This window comes from Puma concolor, chromosome B2, assembly GCF_028749965.1.
Source record: "Puma concolor isolate L17-30 chromosome B2, mPumCon1.1.hap2, whole genome shotgun sequence".
Lineage (NCBI taxonomy): Eukaryota > Metazoa > Chordata > Mammalia > Carnivora > Felidae > Puma > Puma concolor.
The window spans coordinates 97,693,998-97,715,795 of record NC_141671.1 but is presented as its reverse complement, the minus strand read 5'-3'; the positions used below and the strand labels follow the sequence as shown (position 1 = coordinate 97,715,795).

The 21,798-nt window shown below is 40.0% G+C and overlaps 1 protein-coding gene across 3 annotated transcripts in view; it reads right to left on the bottom strand.

The window, feature by feature from the left end:
* The window catches only part of CRYBG1 (crystallin beta-gamma domain containing 1), a 186,400-nt gene that overhangs the window by 60,671 nt on the left and 103,931 nt on the right, over positions 1–21,798 (bottom strand). Inside the window, exon 1 of one of the 3 annotated variants that reach the window (XM_086707516.1) lies at positions 8,595–8,813. The exons of the other annotated variants lie outside the window; for them this stretch is intronic. Coding sequence (XP_086563642.1) covers positions 8,595–8,597 — 3 coding nt within the window. The 5' untranslated portion in view covers positions 8,598–8,813. Of the gene's footprint in view, positions 1–8,594; positions 8,814–21,798 lie in introns of those variants that run through there. 3 annotated transcript variants of the gene reach the window in all.

Genomic DNA, 21,798 nt, shown 5'->3' with positions numbered 1-21,798 from the left:
TAGATCTACCACTGGGTCAGTGAAATGACAGCATGGCTTTTTTCTACCTTTCAAGTGTAACAATGTCCTGAAACAGAGGCATTATTGAACATGAAAGCCATCATTAATGAAACAATTAAATGTTCATTATCCCAAAAGCATTTTATATTCTTCCAGAGGGTTTTATGAAGAAGTGAAGAGTTTCTTTTGAAAAGGAGATTCCCAGTTCCAGTTAAGAATTGACCTTAGGGCAGTCACTGTTTGACAGAAGCAGAGTGAAACCTAATTGTTTAAAACTACAGGTATTCGATCAATCAGAAAGAAGGATAAAATCATGGAATGTTTAAATTCTAGGATCATTTAACTCATTCATTCCACTAACCGTTATTGAGAGTGCACTTTGTGCCAGAATTTTCTCCTTACCTTAAAGAAGCAAACCACAATCCAAAGATCCTAAGTAATTTTCTTAAGACACAAGTCAGGCTTTCTAAAGTTAGCTCAGTAATTTTTCCCATTTGAGGTTATAATATATCATTAGAAAAATAAGATTTTATTTACTAGAATATGATGTATATACCACTTTTATGAATGTCTGACTGCATACAGTATGTTACACCTGTATGATGTGCTTAGTTCTAGGCTTTGCAATTCAAAAAAGGACATGATAGAGTAAGCAGCTGATAAGCTCTCTCTTATTATGGAGTGCTGTTTTTAGAATCAGGGAACTCTGTAAACAGTGGATATTGTTTGCTCATCCTTCCTCACCCCTCTCTGTGCCCCAAACCCTTGACCACAATAGAATATAGAAACTGACTCCTTTAGGGGCACCTGAGTGGCTCACTGGGTTAAGCATCCAACTTCGACTCAGGTCATGGTCTCACAGTTCATGGGTTCAAGCCCCACATCAGGCTCTGTGCTGACAGCTCGGAGCCTGAAGCCTGCTTCAGATTCTGTGTCTCCCTCTCTCTCTGCCCCTCCCCCACTCGTGCTCTGTCTCTCAAAAATAAATAAATGTTAAAAAATTAAAAAAAAAAAGAAACTCCTTTACCCTTTGGCTTGGGTTTGCTCCAGCCAGTGGAAGGCAGTGATGGGAAATCAAGGGGAGGGACCAGGGTGAGGTCACGTATTTTTCTTTTCCCCATCTCTCCCTCTCCTATTGTGCTCTGGGCAGGTGTGGCCAGGTTTGGCCATGGATTCTGTCAGCAGCCTTCCCTGCAGCCATACTTCTCTGCAGTTCCCAGTCAGTGACTGCTTCCTCGTCTTGCCCCTTCAGGCCTAGGATGGGAAGGATCTCAACTGGTGCTGGCAGGGGAGTGCTTCACTATCCTCTGCTTAAGGTAAAAACAGGTTTTATGGGGCAGAAAAATTTTGAGAGATTTCTTTAAGAAAAAGAACCCCAGGGGTGCCTGGGTGGCTCAGTTGCTTAAGCGTCCAACTTCGGCTCAGGTCATGATCTCATGTCATGAGTTCGAGCCCCGTGTCAGGCTCTGTGCTGACAGCTCAGAGTCTGGAGCCTGCTTTGGATTCTGTGTCTCCCTTTCTCTCTGCCCCTCCCCTGCTTGGGTGTGAGCTCACGCGCATGCTCTCTCTCTCAAAAATAAATAGAACATAGAAAGAAAGAAAGAAAGAAAGAAAGAAAGAAAGAAAGAAAGAAAGAAAGAAAGAAAGAAAGAAAGAAAAAGAACCCCAAATTCTGGATTACAGATTTAGGGACAGGATTTTAGAAGAGGCCAAGTGAGCAAAGAACTCGGAAGCTTAAGCTTCTTTCACTTCTCTTGGTTTCCTTAACACCTTTCCCACTCTTTGCCAACAGGCCTTCATTATTTTCCTCAATTACCCAAGGGCTCTGTTCCTGGGCTGGGGTCTTCACTAACACTGTGTGCCCTACCATGGGTAACAAATAACTCACAATGTTTCTTTATGTGTAAATTTGATCAAGTTTTTCTTTTTCTCTCAAATGCGAAGATAATGATCATGCTGAATTAATTTGCTTTGTAGTAGAGATATTTAATCCTAATTTGGTGAATTTTTTTCCTATGCATAACATGTAACTAAGAGGAGACTGAAGAATTTGAAATTTATCATACAGTATTTCTTACTATCTCTTGGACTGTATGTATATCTTGATTAGCACAAACCACCGGTTAGTCAGTTCCTAATTGGCATAAAGAAGCTTAGCCAGACTGGAAAATGGAAATATGCTCATTGTGAAGTAGTCGAATTAGTTCCTTTTTAATTGACCCAGGACCAGAAAGACAAACAAACAAACAAACAAAAAACCCAAACATGTTCTTTATGCAATCTAACAAGAATGACTTGCACAATTGCTCAGGTCAAAGATCAAGAATAAGCACTTTAATACAGAGAACAGATTGGTGGTTACCAGAGGAGAAGGGGGTGAGGGAGGGCCGAATGAGTGAAGGGTCACAACTGTATGGTGATGTGTAGTAATTAGACATATGGTGGTGGCCACTTTGTGGTGTATACAAATAGCAAATTATAATGTACACCTGTAAGTTATGCAATATATACCGATTTTACCTCCATATCTGAATGATGTGATGAGGGCATAGGGAATAAGTTGGAGACAAGAGGGGGAACAGCCCTGGAGAGGTCTGACGCAGCATGCTTGCCCCCCTCCACCAGGCACAGCTAACAGTCAAGTCCACTGTAAGGCGAGGGAGATCAGGAAGCAAGAAGGAACTTGGAGGTGCCAGGTCTATGAAGAATGAAGCCTCTCCAACACAGCACTATGACTGTAAGCTGTCTATGAGACTTCTAGTGACCTTGAGACTTGAGATTAGTTTAACCACATTTAAAAGTATGGCAGAAAATAATGGAGTTATTTCTAGAAAATGGAACAATCTCAGTTTTTCCAGTTAATCATTTCTCCCCAAATTTCTCAGTTTTCCATAATTTCTAGTGAGAATTATTGACTTCCTGGGCATTACATTCCAAGTTAAGAAGCAGAATGCATGTTTTCGTGAAAAGAACTCAGTTACTATATAGGGATCAAATCATTTATCCTCTCAAAAAATTCCTCTTCTGTCATACAGGATTACTGAGAAATTCACATGAAATGATATATGTGAACATGCTTTGAAAAGCACAAAGTGCCCTAAGACAGTGGTGGCTGGCATAATTGATAGTCTGATATTTTGCTGATGTTTCATGACCCAAGTTTAAATTATGGAAACTAAGTAAATAATGAGATCACTTTATGGTTCTCAGGTGGTGAGACAGAGATGAGAAAAGAGACCAGATGCAGTTCCTAAAAGAGTTAGCGTGTCTCCAGAACTGGGCACACCATTCATGGCTTATGAGTGCTCATCTTCGTTGTGCCATGACCAGAATAAAGAAAACAAACAGAAGTCTACTCCCCCCGCCTTTTTTTAAAAAACTTTTCTCCCCATATCATAATGTATAGAAGAAGACACGCAACTAGGTAGAGTAGACAGCTTTGGGTCACCTGATGTAAAACTGAACCTCACTTTCTATAACCTTATCCTCCTTTCTTTTTCTTCATAGCACTTATCATTACTTGAACTTCACTTCATGTTTATTTGTATAGTTTATCATCTGCTTTCTTTATGGAACATAAGCTGCATGAGTACAAGAATGTAGTTTTGTTCGCCACTGTGTCCCTAATCCTTTCTCAATGCATGGTACCAGTAGGCACTCAATAAATATTTGTCAAACGAATGCATCAACCTTATTTTCCAGAAATCCCTTACTTACCCACCCATCAATCAGGGAGAGCCAGACAAGAGTGAGTAGTGGAATGATAAGTTAGTTTGAGGGCAATGAGTTATTTCTGAAGTCCTCAGCAAGCAATCCTCAGACAAGAGCAAAGCCCTGTCTCTAGCTTCAGTCCCCTTCTCAAATGATTCCTCCCAAAATCCAGGTTCTGAAATACCCATCCTCTGGATTTTTTTTGAGGATCAATTGAAATGTTTGTAAAACATCTAGCATAATCTCTGGGGAAGAAATGGATGGAAAGGGAACCTTAGAAAATAAAATTTAAAAAAAAAGAAATACATATTCATATTTGAAAGTCAGACTATACAAGCAAATACAATGAAGAAAATATAAATTAGCTTTCATTTTCCCATCCCAAGATACTATTATTATTATTTTTCTTTCCTGGCTTTTTTTTTTAATTCATTCACTTCTTTTTTAAGTTTAATTTACTTATTTTGAGAGAGAGAGATGGTGTGCACGAGTGGAGGAGAGGCAGAGAGAGAGGGAGAGAGATAAATCCCAAGCATCCCAAGAGAATCGACAAGAGAGAAATCCCAAAAGAGTCGACATGGGGCTCAAACTCACAAACAGAACTGTGAGATCATGACCTGAGCCCAAATCAAGAGTCAGATGCTTAACTGACTGAGCTACCCAGGCACCCCTCTTCCTGGCCTTTTTTCAGGGCATTATACAGTATCACTTGATAAAAAGCTTTTTCATATATTGTTTTTTTTCACTGAATTCATGCCAATAAATATACATCTAAAATAGTATTTTTAATGGTTACATTCAATTCCATCATGTTAATGTACTACAATTCCTGCAGTTGTTCATTTATGTTATTTTCAATGCATTGCAGTTTGCAGAAAGCATATCTGTAGCTTATCCCTACACATATTCTTAATTATTACCTAGGATACATTCCTATTCAGTAATCAAGGGAATGAAAAGACCATAATGAGACATATTTACACACCCATCAGATTGGAAAATAATTACAAAGTGATAAATCCAAATATAAGAGAGGCTGTGGAACAATGGGAACTCTTCTACACTGGTAATTGGAATATAATTGGTGCCACTACCTTGGAAAACACTGTGGCATTATCTGATAGAACTGAAGATACACAGGTCCTGTGAACAAGCAAGCAATTCCTCTCCTTAGCACACTCTAGAGTAGCAGTTCTCAGAATTTTGGTTTCCGAACCCCTTGACACTCCTAAAAGTTACGTCCCCCAAGAGCCTTTGTTTATGTAGGTTATATCTATCAATACCGATAAGAGACACCTGGGCGGCTCAGCAGGTTAAACACCCGACTCTTGATTTCGGCTCAGGTTATGATCTAACAGTTTCACGAGTTCACGCCCCACACTGGGCTCTGCGCTGATAGTGTGAAGCCTGGTTGGGATTATCTCTTTCCCTCTCTGTCTGCCCCTCCCCCTCTCTCCCTGTCTGCCCCTCTCCCGCTCACACTGTCTCTGTCTCTCTCAAATAAATAAACTTAAAAAAAAAAAATCAAAACAAAGACAAAAACTGAGTAATGAAATCCAGCAATACTCAGGACACCTTCTATTAGCTGGCAGAACAAGACATCCTTGCACGTCATGTCGCCTCTGGATCTCCTCTGTGCACTTGTGGGAGCATGAGAGTGAAAGGCAAATGACATCTCAGCATTGTTATGAAAATAGTTTTGACATTACAGTCTCCCTCAGAAGATGTCGGGAACCCCCAAAGATCCTCACACTTTACTTTGAGAACTTCTGTTGTCCAGAAGCTTGTGAACATTGTTCCAGAACAAGTGCAAAGAATGTTGATAGTAGCATTGCTTGTAACAGCCCCCAACAAAAAACAGACCCAGATCCCACGGACGGTAAAATGAGTAAGTTAACTGCGGTACCTTAATACAATAGAATAGTCTACAGCAATATAAACGAGCCAACTTTAGTCGCACACAACCAATGGATGAATTTTATAAATATAAGTTGATCAAAAGAATCCAGACACAAATGAGAACACAGTACATGATCCCATGTATATGAAAGGCAAGAAGAGGAAAACTGATTTGCATTGTCTTGGGATATAGTCATAGGTGGTAATAGTATACAGGAAAGAGATGTGATGGTTATAACAGTTAAGGTAGTGGTTATTGCTTATGGTAGAGGTCCTGTATTTAAAATTTTGATATTTTGGGGTGCCTGGGTGGCTCAGTCAGTTAAGCGTCCAACTTCAGCTCAGGTCATGATCTCACAGTCTGTGAGTTCAAGCCCTGCATCAGACTCAGTATTAACTTTTATTTTTCAAAATATTGTAATAAAATATTATATTAAAATATTATTTGACTGTTGAGTTTTTTGGCAGCCCTTAAACTTTGCTTCTGAAGTGAGTGCCCCATTCCCCTCAACTTAGTACTGGCCCTGGTGGTGGGGTGGGGAGTATGACCAGAGAGACCCAGGGGAGACTTAAGATGAGGCAGCAATGTGTTACGTCGTGACCTGCACTTACTTTTACAGGTGCTTGTTTTATAATTATTCATTATACTCTACATTTATACTTTCTACATTTTTCTGACACATGCTGTGTTTTACAATAACTAGGTAAATATGCATGTCTTTGCTAATGGCACTGAACATGTTTCATATACTTATTCTTTGGGACTTATTTCAGCTAACATTTCTTAAGATTGCTTAAGAATCTGCCACATGCCATAACAGTCTTGTGAGGTGGTAATTGTCATCCTCATTTTCAATTTGAAAAAACCGTGGTGTGGAAAGTGATTTGCTCAAGGTCACATGTAGCTGGTGGGATCAGAAGATGACTGACAATGCCTGCACTATTTCTCTCCTTCCGTTTCCTGCTCTGTTCCTTTTGGCTGCATTTGACTACCACACACACACACACACACACACACACACACACACACACACACCCTTAAACAAGACCAGGGAGAAACCAGGAAGGTCACTTTAGACAGAGAAAGAGCTGGGAAGCAAAGCGTGCTGCTAAGGAAGGTGGGGAGGAGGAGCAGGTGAAGGACAGGAAGTGGACCTTGAAGACCCAGGAGTCAGGGCTGGGTGGAGCAGCCCCAGGGGAGCCCAGAAAACAGCATCAGAAGTACCAAACTGGGGAGGAGTTCACACTTGAACTCACCGGGGCCTATAAAATAATGGGTTTTCATTTGGCGTCTACTATCTTTTTCCACTCTCTGGATCTTCTGGTCCTTCCACTCCTTCTCTACCCTCAGAGAGATCCCCCTGATTTCTACTCCCACAGAATCTGCTTTTATTCTCCACTCCCTCTACTAGACTTGGTTTTGGAGGATTGGGACTCTGTGCATGCTGGGAATGGGAAGTCTGTGAGAAGGTTGTTGCTCCTTTCGGTTTGAAAAGTAAAGCGTTTCATCACCTCTCACCACTCTTCCTGGCAGGCAGTATGAGCCTCAGATACCTTCTCTCTGCCTCGGCTTGCACATTTGGATTGCGTTTTGCAAACACTACTCCTGTACAGGCTTGAGGAGGACAAGTCTGTGCACCTAGGTTGAGCACTGCCCTAGTCCTGATTACGCCTGGAGACACAGGCAGCAGGTTCCTGCCCATTTCAACATTTGAATCAACATCTGAATTTAAGTTGTCTCATTAGCCACGACACCATTAGTACCTGCAGTGTCTCCCATGTACCTTTATCTCATATCAGAGAAACCCAAGGGAGAAACAACCTTCAGGATCGTCAGCCTGGCCAATATACCTCTTCCCCAAGCTCTCCACCATCCCACCCAAGCTTACTTACCAAGGTACATTGGCTATGTTTAAATTCATTTGCTTAGTACATTTTAAGAAGGTTCATAGTCATACTGCTCTTAAGCCAAGATGTTTAATTTTTTAATTTGGCAAATTTTTGAAAAGCATTTCTTATGAAACATGGGTATTTATTCTAAAGATTTAGAGAGGAGGATTAGGAGCTCATATTTTAATGTAAAGACACTTGTCAGTGTAGTTATTAAGCTATTGTGTCTAACATATCAAAAGATGAAGGAAAGTGTGAAATATTAACAAATAAAATGGCAATAATGCCCAACACTTACTTGGGGTTTTATATTTATGCCTCCACGATCAAACTAGTGAAGCAAAGTCTAATAGACATTATATAAACTTCTTTTTCTTAAAAGTTTACAAGATTGCTTTTTTCTCATAATTTATTTTAAGCCATAGTATTGCTCGAGTGATTAGGGTTGTAAGAAGCTGAGTCTGTCCCATAAATTTCTGTGTCCTAATAAAATCTCGTTTGGGGAAAGTATGTGCAATACATAATAACTTGTTATGGGGACAGGCCAGTAAGAGCAGCGGCCAACGCCCACTGGAGAACACATTTGAAAGATAACCTACATTTTAAAAGAATGTATAATTGACTTCTTCCATCTCCTGCCATGAAGAAAAATAAAAATGAGTCCTTACTCTCAGCCTAATGTTTCCCAAACAGTTTCTTCCAAGGGGCTGGACATCAGTTTCCCTTTGAAATCTGGGAAAGGGGTGCAGGGTGGTGGGGAGATGTGTTGAATTCAGGGGCTAGAAAGGATGAAATGAGAGTAGCTTTGTCACTGATGACCTGTGATATTTTCAAGAACCTAGGAAAAGGCAGAGCCAGCAGATCACATACTAGGCGTTTTCATTTCTACTTCTAACAAAGCCTCTAAGATACTCAGTCTCCCACTATATCCTTTCTACTCACAATGCTTTATGATTTTTGAGCCCAGAGAATTTGCCAGCTCTAGACAATATACCCATTGTGAAGTTAATTATGTCATGAATAATACTACTATACAAATTAAAAACAAAGACTTAGTCAATGAAAAGATAACAAAATTTCAGTTAGTTTCTTACCATGATGTTGCTCCTTTTTTGCTTTCTATAGAGACACCAAGAGAGTACGGGAGGTAAAATGTTGTTGTGCGGGCATTGCCAATATCAATCTTCTTACTTGTCGGGATAGCTTTGTCTAGTCCTCCTCCTCCTCCTAGTCTACCCTGGATAACTCTCACCAGCTCACCTTCGGGCACTGCTGCTCTCTCCCAGGGCCAGAACTGAATGACAGATGCTGACTGTTTACGTGAAAAGCACAGCTAATAAGGGTGTGTTTGATTTAAGAGTTGAAAGGGTTAAAGAGGTGCGCCTTTTTTTGGGTGTGACACTGAACCAAAACTGCTGAAAAGACAACAGAGGAAGTAGTAGGTAGTTTAGGGAAAGTTACCCTGCATGCCGGAAGTTCTATGGAAAACCTGACTTTAGGAGATAGGAAGCGGATAGAGCACGAAGGATCCCTTAGTTTTCTTTCTCTGGTGAAGAAGGTCAGTTTTCTCTAATGCTGAGTTTTTGTTATGTCTTCAGTTAATTCCAGGTTTTATTTATTTATGCTTTTTTAAGAAGATATAAATTACATCCCATAAGCCACATACCATGTAGCATTACAAAAAACGTAAGCATGCAACATAATAGAAAAGGCAAAAAGCATGTTCATTTTATTAAAACCCACCAATACATATAATTCAATAATTATAAATTACCATAACATTTGCTCCAATAGTTTCTAGTTTGTGTAAGTCTTATCAGAAGTTTTCAGTATTTGGTAACCAGTTCCATTCTTCAATGGACCACTGTTACTAGACCTCTGAAGTCTTTATTATTAAGGTGCTATAAATCAGGACAAAAAATGCTCTCCTATTTTTTTCATCATGACCATCAGTACTGGAAACATTTATTAAGCATCTACTGGCTTATGTCAATGTGCAAGCATATATTGATGATGGTGTGTACATGTGTGAGGTGCTATCCTTTTTAATATTTTAAATTATGGTTAAAAGCACATAATGTAGGGGTGCTTGGGTGGTTCAGTCGGTTAAGCATTCACCTCTTGATCTCAACTCAGGTCTTGATCTCAGGGTAGTGAGTTCAAGCCCCACATTGGGCTCCATACTAGCCTATTTTGTTTATTTATTTTTTAATGTTTATTTATTTTTGAGAGAGACAGAGACAGAGCATGAACAGGGAAGGGGCAGAGAGAGAGGGAGACACAGAATCCGAAGCAGGTTTCAGGCTCTGAGCTGTCAGCACAGAGCCTGACGTGGGGCTCAAACTCACCAGCCATAAGATCATGACCTGGGCCAAAGTCAGATGCTTAACTGACTGAGCCACCCAGGCACCCCCATGCTAGCCTACTTTAAAAAAAAAAAAAAGCACATAACAATTACCATCTTAACTATTTTTAAGCGTACGGTTCAGTAGTGTTAAGTGTATTCACATTGATGTGCCACAGAGCTCTAGAACTTTTTCATCTTGTAAAAATTAAAACTCCATGCCTGTTGAACAACAGCTCTCTAGTTCCCCTCTCCCTGTAGCCCTGTGAAACCAGTATTCTCCTTTCTGTCCCTAAGAGTTAGACTACTTTAGATACCTCCGTAAGTGGAAACTTACAGTATTTGTCGTTTTATGACTGGCTTATCGCACTTAGCTCATAACATCCTCAAGGTTTGCCCATGTTGGAGCATGACAAGATTTCCTTCTTTTTAAAGGTGAATAATACTCCATTATATGTATATACTGCATTTTTTATCCATTCTTCTATTAATGAACATGTGCAATGCTTCCTCCTCTTAACTATTGTGCATAATGCTGCAATGAACCTGAGTGTGCAAATCTGTCTTCAAGATCCTGTCTTCAATTCTCTTGGATATATATACACCCAGAAGTGGGATTTCTGGACCATATTTTTAATTTAGCTTTTTTAATTTAAAATTTAATTTTTTAATTTAACATTTTTAATTTTTTAAGGAATTTTCATTTTCCACAGCAGCTGCACCATTTTACATTCCCACCAACAGCGCACAAATCCACATCCTCAATAAAGCTTGTTATTTTGTGTGTGTGTGTGTGTGTGTGTGTGTGTGTGTGTGTGTGTGTGTTATAGTGGTCATCCTAACATGTCTGAGGTGGTATCTCTCTGTGGTTTTGATTTGCATTTCTCTAATGACAAGTGCTATCAAGCATCTTGTCATATGTTTGTTGGTCATTTAAACATTTTCTACGGAGAAATGTCTATTTAAGTCCTTTGCCCATTTTTGAAATCAGATGATTTGTTTTTTTGTTTTGAAGTGAGAATGCTACTTTTAAGAAAAGTTGAAAGAAGTAGATAGCTACACCTATTCTTAATTATATAGTATATGTGCTGCCGAAGCGAGCCTGCTACACCTATTTTTAAAATATTACAAATTTCTCTAGACTTGGCAAGCTCTTAGTGTAAACTCAGCTGTAACTTCCTGCATAATTTTCTATGTAAAAAAGATAAATTTTGAATGATTGAGAGTTAAGTTCTCCTAAGAATTAAAAAAATATATATCTTAAATTACCACTTAAAAATATAAAAAGGTTCGGGGCACCTGGGTGACTCAGTCACCGACTTTGGCTAAGTGTCTGACTTTGGCTCAGGTCATGATGTTGTGGTTCATGGGTTCAAGCCCGGTATCAGGCTCAGTGTTGACAGCTCAGAGCCTGGAGCCTACTTCAGATTCTGTGTCTCCCTCTCTCTCTGCCTCTCTCCTGCTTGCACTCTGTTTTTCTCTCTCTCAAAAATAAATAAACATCAAAATGTTTTTAAATATATAAAAAGGTTCAAGGGCACCTGGGTGGCTCAGTCAGTTGAGCGTGCAACTCTTGATTTCAGCTCAGGTCATGATTTCATGGTTTGTGAGTTTGAGCCCCCCCATTGGTCTTTGCACTGACAGCACAGAGCCTGCTTGGGATTCTCTCTCTCCCTCTCTCTGCCTCTCCCCCACTCATGCATGTGTGTTCTCTGTCTTTCAAAATAAATAAACATTTAATAAAATCAAATTATATATATATATATATATATATATATATATATATATATATATATAAAAGCTTATTTACGAAAAAACTTAATCACTTGCCAACCATAACTCACACTCATGGTTACATCAGGGCTCTTATAATTCATTTATTCATTCAACAAGCATGTATTCATTACCAGCTCTTTGTCAGTTTCTGCAGGTTCAGGAATTAAAAGACAGTCTCTGTCATCAAGGAACTCCGTTTGGGGAAAAGGGAAAGAAGGAAGACAGATGTTTGAAGACAATGCAAGGCAATATTGCTTAGAGGTATGTATAGGATGCAGCGGGCATATGATGATAACTATCATTATGAATGGCCCATGTATAAAAAAGTAGTGTTTTATTGAAGGGGTGGTATTTGAACAATACTTAAAATTCATGCATCCTAGCTCTGGGCTTTTTCTTTCTTCCTTTCTGTCTTTCTAAAGAAATATTATGGCTGATAGCAGATAAAAACCTTAGATCCAATATTAATCAACTCTGTAGCAATCATTCATATTAAAATAATTTATCTGGTACTATAGCTATACATTTACTTGACACCATATTGTGAAAATAAGAATTATTCTACTGGTTCAATCTGTACACAGAAACTATGAAATAATATCTTCAATATAGTACCTACCATATACTCAACTATGTGAAGGTTAGGGAATATAAGGCTTATTTTGACTTCTAGAAGCTTGTGGACCTGTCTATAAAACAACCACCAATGGGAAGGCAGGCATATAATTAAATGCTATAATGCATAGAAGAGACATTTGTAATGCTTTAAGAGTTCAAAGAGGAAGAGATCAGTGAGGTGTACCAGAAAATGCAGGAAGGACATAGTTTAATGAGGTAAGGGTCGAGGAATGGCATTCTAGGCAAGGGGAATAACCTGAAGAAAAGCAGTGAGGTGATAATGGGCACAGGGGGCTCACTGAAGTGACTGAGCATGACTGATGGTCAGTGGAATAAGTAAGTTGAAAGTTGAGTAAGTCAGATTAATTTAGTTTGAGGAGGGCCTTGAAAGGCCTTGAAAGGCCCGTCAGGAAGTGTAGGTGTGATGTTGTGGGAAATAGGAGATCTTTGCATGTTTCTGAGCAAGGAGTTGACATGATCCAAAGCTGTGCTGGAGGAAGATAAGCATGGCAGCCTTTGGTGGGCCCAACTTGATGGAGACCTGGAGTTAGCAGTGCTATGTGCTATGGGGCTGAAGTGACCACCAATTATAGAAACAGAGGGAAGAAAAGAAAGGACTGAAGGAAAAGTAGAAAGTGAGAGATGAGTCCAAAGAACTCCATGATGCAGTCTCGAGGCCTAGAACACTGGAGACTTCCATTGGAGGGCCAGGGCTAGGGGTCAATTAATATTTCCAAGTGGAAATGTCCACAAACCAGGTAGAGTAGACCAAGAACCCATTTTCATTCTCAAAGCTAAATGTTTATACTCTATCTGAACCCGAAATCCATCACATATTAGATCACAATTGGTATGAAAAATATAAGGGACAGATTATAACTGGCATCACCGGCTCCATTCTAGGGCAATAAGTGCTATTACCCTCTGTAAAACAGACAAAAGACACATTTATCTGTCTTCAGTCGCCATCAGCATTTTATAGTTTTTGATCAGGAGTCAGTGCTGTGCCTGCAGCCTCTGCACAGTGGCTCATAGAGCTACCTTTGTAGTGAGAAGTTCATTAGTAAGCGTAAGTAATAACTACTCTGACATGACTTGTGGGTATTTCATCATTTTGTTTGAAAAAAGTTATGCTTTGTGATTATCATAATGAATGAAATAAAAATAGCAAGCCTGTAGTTTTGTTTTTAAACAAACCAATGAAATCCTCTTGCGAGAGGAGATGTCTTTAAATTAACATCATACAGAGATTAACATCCTACAGAGATGAGAGGAAGAGCTGCCACTTTTATTTACTTTCTGGCCTTGTTCAAGGTATTGTACTATTTCATTAGTACACATTTTTTTAAAAATACAAATTGAAAACTGACCCAGTGCTCAGCCCTAGCAACAGGACTTTTCAAAGGGTGTGGGGAAAGGCATGAGAATTTGGCACACCTCTCCCTCTTCTTGCCTCAGCCAAATTCCCCAGGGGTCATTCCAGCTTTGGGGACTTTCTCCACATGCTCATTCTTTCCCTGCCTGTGTGAATCTGTACTCTGGAGCACAAAAGCAGGAATAGGGTGAAAGATTTCTGCCCCTGACACTATGACTGGGTCTCTGCAGAGCACAGATGCAGGGCCTGGTGCAAAAGTAAGCAAAATTGCCAATGCCTGACTTCCCTCCCACATTCATTGGCCCTGCCCTTCCATATCATGTTGGAAAAAATTTGTATAAACATATTTCAGCTACTAGTCATAGACAACATGCATATGAATAAATATACAGCATGTGTTCACAGGGTCCAACAAATGTTCAAAAATTCAGTATTTAAACTTCAAAATTTTTCCCAAAAAAATCATCTGTAGGGGCCAAGGGCAGGCTGCCCCAAGATGGGTCACTTTGGTATGAACATTAATTTGAGGTAAAAGTAATCAAAACCCAGAAGACGCAGGAAGAGGTCTTTTCTTGGTTGTCAATTGCCTAAATTTATATTGGAAAGGAGAGCCTGTACCAGGAAGAGACTATTAAGAGAGATTCCCCTTTATCTAAGAAACTTATCTGCATAATAGGGCAACCTTGTTTTCCAAACATCTCCTTTCGCCTTCTTTCTCCCCTTTGTATCCTCAGACCCTACCCTTCTCCTTAGCTCAAATAAGCATGTCATTGTCTCACTGTCTTTGGAATTTCATGTCTGTGGATTCCTCCTTACATTCATTATTAAGTTTGATTTTCTCCTGTTAATCTGTCTCATGTCAAGTTGATTCTAGCAAACCTCAGACCAGGCACAAATCTGATTTAAAGATGGTCATGTTATGGTTGATGCCCACCCCCACCAAAGCTCATGCCAGGATAAATGAGGAATTCTCCTGGCTGAAGAAACCCAAATTTGTGGATATATTTGAACTTGAAAACTCAGTAGGGTTCTGAGTGGAAAATCACGCTATAGAGCTCATTAGATTAAGGACTCACCTGTGCTTGACTTTTGTGCCTTGCTGGAGGAATTAGTCTATTCTTTACATGTTCTTTCTGTAGTTCTTTACATGTTCCTTGATCTATATAATTTTTAGGCACACATTTCATCTGTTTGCCCAGTTATTAATTAACAAACTCAGCTGTCACTTATATAGAATAATTTTGCGTTCTTGTTTCCAGATTGAACACGAACTGAAACCAACTCTGAACAATATAAACTACAACCAAACTAAAATGATTGTTTTTATTTACAATGTACAAAAAAAACCCCAAATAAACACAAACAAACAAACAAAAAACCAATGGGGGAATTGTCTTCTATCACAGACATTATTTAAAGACCTTTCCATCTAAAATAGTAACTGAAGTTTTTTTCTTCTATTTTGAAGCAATTTGGTGTCTTGTGACACAATCAAATAAAAAATACTCTATTAAGACCATTGCCCCAAAAATATTTGTGATAGGAAGAATTCTAACATAATTTCCCAAATTCCCACCCCTGGTGGACACTCAGTCTGTAATCCCTTCCCGTTGAGTGTAGTGGGTGGGACCTGTGACTATGATGGATGTCACTCCATCACATAGGATGTCACCTATATTATGGAGTAAAGATGAAGAGATTTTGCAGATGGAATTAAATTCCCTAAGAGTTGATTTAGTTGGCCCAATCAGGTGAGCCCTTTAAAAGAGCATAGAGAGGGGCACCTGGGTGGCTCAGTCAGTTAAGCGTCTGACTTCAGCTCAGGTCATGATCTCGCAGTTCAAGAGTTCAAGTCCCATGTTGGGCTCCTTGCTGATGCTCAGAGTCTGGAGTCTGCCTTGGATTCTGTGTCTCCCTCTCTCTGCCCTTCCCGCACTCGTGCGCTGTCTCTCTTGCTCTCTTAAAAGTAAATAAACATTAAAAGAGCATATAGAGGTCCGAAACTTGAAACATCAAGGACTCTCTCCTGATGGCCTTAAGAAAGCAAGCTGCTTATGAGTTCCACATTTGCAAGGAAATGGATTCTTCCAACAACCACAGAACCTTGGAAGGAGACCCTGAACCGCGGATGAAACTGCAGCCCCAGCTGACAACTTGATTGTAGGTTGTCAGGCTCTGAGCAGAGAACGCAGCTAAGCCTTGTCTAGACTACTGACCCACCCAATAGAAAACTAATTAAATATTCAACAAATATTTATTGGCCACTTTTCATGCACTGAGCACTGGGGTACATTGTGCCATGGATTTGAAAAAAGTGTGAGGATTAATTCATGAATTTGAGGAACTTTAATCCACTGGGGACCATAACTGAGGCACTTATTTGAGGACAAAATAAAGCAGCATGTATTTGTATTAGTTGTAGCAATGAAGAGTTAGCCACGGGGAGGGAGAGAGCAATCAGGGAAGGCTTCATGAAAGTGGTAGCACAAGCTAGGGTTTGAATAGTTTTGTTAGGTAGAAATGTGGTGGAACAACATCCCAGGCAAAAGGAAGAACATGAGCAAAGCAGAGATGGAAAAGTGTTAATGTCTATTTGGAGAAGTGCCAATAGAACACTCTGGCTGAGACATAGGGTTCCCATAGGGGCTGCCTGGGACCTTATTTGGTGGTCAATAGGCAGCCAATGAAGGTGTGGAGGCCAAGAGCAGGGCCTCCCAAGACAGACTACAATGGCAGGTAGATTATTTTGAGCTGAAAACAATCAAGGCCCAAAAGATTCAGGAAGAAACTTTGACATCTCTTGAACTCCTTAGACAGAGGACCTGATCCAGGAAGAGAGCAATCACATAGAAAACTACATTATAGGGGCACCTGGGTGGCTCAGTCGGTTAAGCATCCGACTTCGGCTCAGGTCATGATCTCACGGTCTGTGAGTTCGAGCCCCGCATCGGGCTCTGTGCTGACCGCTCAGAGCCTGGAGCCTGTTTCAAATTCTGTGTCTCCCTCTCTCTCTGACCCTCCCCTGTTTATGCTCTGTCTCTCTCTGTCTCAAAAATAAATAAACGTTAAAAAAAAATTAAAAAAAAAAGAAAACTACATTATAATATGAACAGAGTGGGGGTGGGGGAAGGGGGACAAAGTCCATTTGTTAAAATCCATCTCTATGTCCCACTGTTTCTGTGTGGCCCAGCAACATTTATTTATCAAATATTTATTCTTTTTCATCTTCCCGTGAATTGCATTCCTTCTCTTTGAAGTCCCAGACCCCTACCCTCTTCTCTTAGTTTGAAAGGACAGACTTACCTCCTTTTGCCTGACTATGTTTGCACTTTCATGTCTGTGTGGATACCTCGTACATACAAAATTAAATTTGACTTTTTCCTGTTAATCTGTCTCATATATTTCATTCTTTGTCCAGCTAGAAGAACCTTGGACAAAGGAAAATTTCTTCCTCCCTGACAAAGGGATCAAGAGGAAGAGCAAATTTGTGTGTTAACAAAGACAGCAAGTATTGGGCTCTCCTTCTGGGTTGAAAAGTGGGCTACTTTCTCAATATAGAGGAGGATAAGGGGAGACCCTTTGCTTTCTCCTGCCACTTCTGCTTGTTGATACTGTTATCTCCTTCTTCCTGCTTATTCTATTCAGTAAACACTAGGGCTATTTTCCCCTATGACATTCCAGGTGCTTTGTTTACTAATAGAAAGGAAATTTCCACTCTTTGTAAGAAAAAACTGTCTCCATTTCTTCAAGGAGTGGGGGTTGGGGGGGGGGTGGCACAATCCATACATCTGTTCTGCTCTCCTCCATCTAAGAGTTTCCTTTGATTTGATTATGCAAAAAAGATAATAATTTCAAAACCTGTGCATTTTATGGATAGATATCTAAAATAAGATAACTCTTGGTTTAAGAGAAATTTTAAAATATTTATATATCAAAAAATAGGCTCAGAGCAGGAAGTACAGATCTTCATGGAAAAAAAGGGAGGGGGGTGGATTTTGAGGACCTAAGACTGGCCTCTAGAAATAGTGAGAGGTTGATACTTCAAGAAAAAAGGCCAATGAAACATTCCCAGTTTGTGGAATGGCTGAGGAAATTTTATCAACAGCAGAGACCAATATGTGATTTTTAATTGTTTGCCATACTGTGCCAAGCCCTCAGTAAAAGTTTGCCGTATGTAACTGCATGAGATTATGATGCTCTGGGAAAATCAAAAAGAAGGGATCTGGGTTCCATGAATAGGCTGATTTGTGGCAGAAGGAACCATGGGAGGAGAGGTGAAAGAGAGAGTGGTCATTCAGAGAAGGATCAGAGCCAGAATGATGGATATGGGCAGGAAGGATGTATAGGATTTGCCTCCATCTTTTTATCTGAATGTTCAAGAACAGGAGCCCTCCTCTGGCTAGAAGTCTTAAGGGACACCAGATAGCAGATATTTGTGTTATATTTTTAAGAGCTTTGACCATAAGGTTAACTATGCCCCATACAATTTGTTAAGCATATTATATACATAATTTCACTGAATCTGAAGAGGTTATTGTTTCCATTTTCCATTGAGGAAACAAGTTCAGAGAAGGTGGATAACCTATCCAAGGGCATGGAACTAATCAACAGTGCCCAGTTTCAAATCCAAGGCTGCTAATCTCCAAATCACCTGTTCTTAACCACCTTTCTCTATACCAGCTTCCACAACACTCTACCATGAACCACTCTGTTTCTCTGGTTCCCTCTCGTATTCTCTCACAACCTTCTTGCTTATCTTTCTCTTATCAACTTCCCTTTTTTTAAATCTCCACTTCCATTCCCAATGTAATTTTTGCTATCTCTTGGGGGTATCTAGCCACCTTCTCTCTTGATACACTCCCATGCCATAGATGTCATGTCACATTCATTATATAGATTAGTTTCTCATCCTCCTGGAACATATTAGGGGATGTGGTTGAGTCCACACAGGACAAGGTGAGACCAGTTGCCAACAAAGGTAATTTATATATGGGGACCCACAAAATGGAGGCAATCCACATCACAAATCTAAACCTAAGTCTACCTGCATTTACAGGAAACACCTGTTAAGGAAAGCTAGCAGGCACCAATCACAGCCCTCCAACTCATATTCAGTTAGCTAACCTTACCCTGGAAAATAGGACCTGCTAGCCTTATAGGGAATTCCCCCACCTTCCTATCCTTGTTTCTGTGCTGCCTCTCTATATAACTTGCTCTATAGTACTCAGTCTTACCCAAAATCTCTTGGGAAGAATGCTCCAGTGTTTGTGAGACACTGTACTCCCCCAGTGCATGGATTGTTTTCTCTTGAATAAAGGACATAAAACTTGTTATTAAATTGTATTATTTTTGTCATCTGACAGCACTACCTAGGGACCCTTTCTCCCTGTCACACCAAATGGTGATCCTTTTAAATGTCATATCATGTCACCCCTCCCTGCCACCACACCCTCCCCCCCCCGCCCTTAAAATCCTCCAGTGGTTTCCATTACATTGAAAATGCTCTTACAATGGCCCCCAAGCTCCTGCATGATCTGGCCCCTGCCTGCCTCTGCCTAGTCTCTGCTTCATTTGCTTCCCTCCAGCCCCATGGTCTCTTTACCACTCCTCAATCTGGCACAAAGAATCTTTGTGCATGCTGTTCTTCTAGAATGCCCTTCTCCCAGGTAGCCACTCAGGCATTCTTCATTAATTCAAGTCTTTTCATAGAGGCTTTCTGTGACCGCACATTCTACCTAAAATAGCACCCCTTGCCATCATTCTATTCCCTTTGCCTGTTTTACTTCCCCCCAGCACCTATCACTAGCTATTGATATAATGTATATCAATTTGTCTGTCTCCCTGTCAGAGTGTAAACCCCTCAAGAGCAGGGATTTTATGATCTCATTTACCCAAAACCCCTAGTGCCTAAAGAGCTGGCTCATAATAGGCACCTCACATACATAATAGGTACTTCAAATAGGTACTTTTTATCTTGATGAAGTCCCAATAGTTTGTTTTTGCTTTTGCTTCCCTTGCCTCAGGAGAAATATCTAGTAAGAAGTTGCTATGGCTAATGTCAAAGAGGTTCTCCTCTAGGATTTTTATGGTTTCCTGTCTCATATTTAGATCTTTACATCCATTTTGAATTTATTTTTGTGCGTGTATAAGAAAGTGGTCTAGTACTCCCTTTGATTGAACACAACAGGAAGCCGGAAGGCCAAAGCCAGACACAGAGCAAGGTGGAGAGTGACCTGGAGGGACAAATGGAGGGTTTCCAGTGGGGAAGGCAAAGGAGTCAATAGGGGCAAGAGTAAGCTGTGTTTTTGCCTCTTGCAGTTTCCTAAAGAGATACAGACGAGATTAGACAAGGGAGGTTTGGAAGCCTCATGACAATGGATACCAGCATGGTATATTGTAGGCAGGCAATTCATGATTTAATTCTACTGGCTGGTGAATAGAATTACCAGCTGGTAAGGTTTGCTAATTATTCTCTTCATAAATTTAGTTTGTCAGGGGTTCCTGGGTGGATCAGTTGGTTAAGTGCCTGACTCTTGATTTTGGCTCAGGTCATGATCTCACAGTTCGTTATTTCAAACCCCACGTCTGGCTCTGCACTGTCAAGCCTGTTTGGGATTCTCTTTCTCTCCCTCTCTCTCTGCCCCTCCCCTGCTCTCTTTCTCTCTCTCTCAAAGTAAATAAATAAACTAAAAAAATTTTTTTTAATTTGTCAGAGTGACAGAGTTCTTCTAAGCTGAGCTCTCACTCTCATTGCGACAGCCATATATATTTCTTTTGATACCCAACTGTCCTGATAACTCTAGGCTGAGGTGAGCAATCCTACCTTGGTCATAGGGTTAGCCAGGCCTTCCTATGGCCTGCACCACCTTTGCCTGCCATACTGAACATAATCAGAACCTCAGCCCTTACGAGTTTTGTACTTCATTTAAGTCCTGGCCATCAGTTCTGCAATTATGTTTTCTTTGGCATCATGCCACAGACTGTATTTCTAGCAAAAAATAAAAAGTTAAAAAAAAAAAGGGGGGGTGGGTGATGACCCTTACCTCACTCCAAGCAACCAAAAAATTAAAAAAAAGATAAATTGGGTGTACCTGGGTGGCTCAGTCGGTTAAACATCTGACTCGATTTCGGCTCAGGTTATGATCTCATGGTTTTTGAGTTCAAAGCCCAAGTCAGCTTCTTCACTGATAGCTCAGAGCCTGTTTGGGATTCTCTCTCTCTCCCCCCGTCTCTCTCTGCCCCTCCCCCACTTGTACATGCATGCTCTGTCGTGCTCTCTCTCAAAATAAATAAATAAACTTAAAAAAGATAAATTGGACTTCATCAAAAAATTTTGCGCTTCTAAAAACACTATCAAGAAAGTGAAAAGGTACCTCCCACAGAATAAGAGAAAATATTTGTAAAATCATATACCTGACAGGGATCTAGTACCCAGAACTTTTACAATTTAACAATAAAATACAAATAACCCAATTTAAAAATGGGCAAAGCAATTGAATAGACATTTGTATATCCAAAGAGGATATACAAATGGCAAATGAGCATGTGAAAAGATGCTGAACATCGTCTGTCATTATGAAAACACATATCAAAACCAAAATGAGATGTCACTTCCCTCCACTACAATGGCTATAACCAAAATGATGACAATAAGTATTGGTACAGATATGGATTCATTAGAACCCTAGTACATTATTGGTGGGATTGTAAAATTGCAGCCACTCTGGAAAGCAGTTTGGGAGTTTCTCAAAATGTTGAACATATGACCCAACAATTTCACTCTTAGTTATATACCTAAGAGAACTAAAAACACATATCCACAGAAAAATTTGCACACCAATGTTTATAGCAACACTATTCATAATAGCCCCAAAGTGGAAACAACCCAAATGTATATCAACTGATAAATGGATAAATAAAATATGGCATATCCATATAAGGGAACATTATTTGGCAATAGAAAGGAATGAAGCATTCATACATGCCACAACATGGTAGAACCTTGAGAACATTGTGCAAAGTGAAAGAAGCAAGACATACAGTATATGATTCCATTTATATCTTATGTCCAGAATGGGCAAATCCACAGAGAGACAGAAAGCAGATTAATGGTTACTAGGGACTGGGGGAAAGAGGGTATGGGGAGAGACTATGGAGTTTCTTTTTGCAGTGATGAAAATGTTCT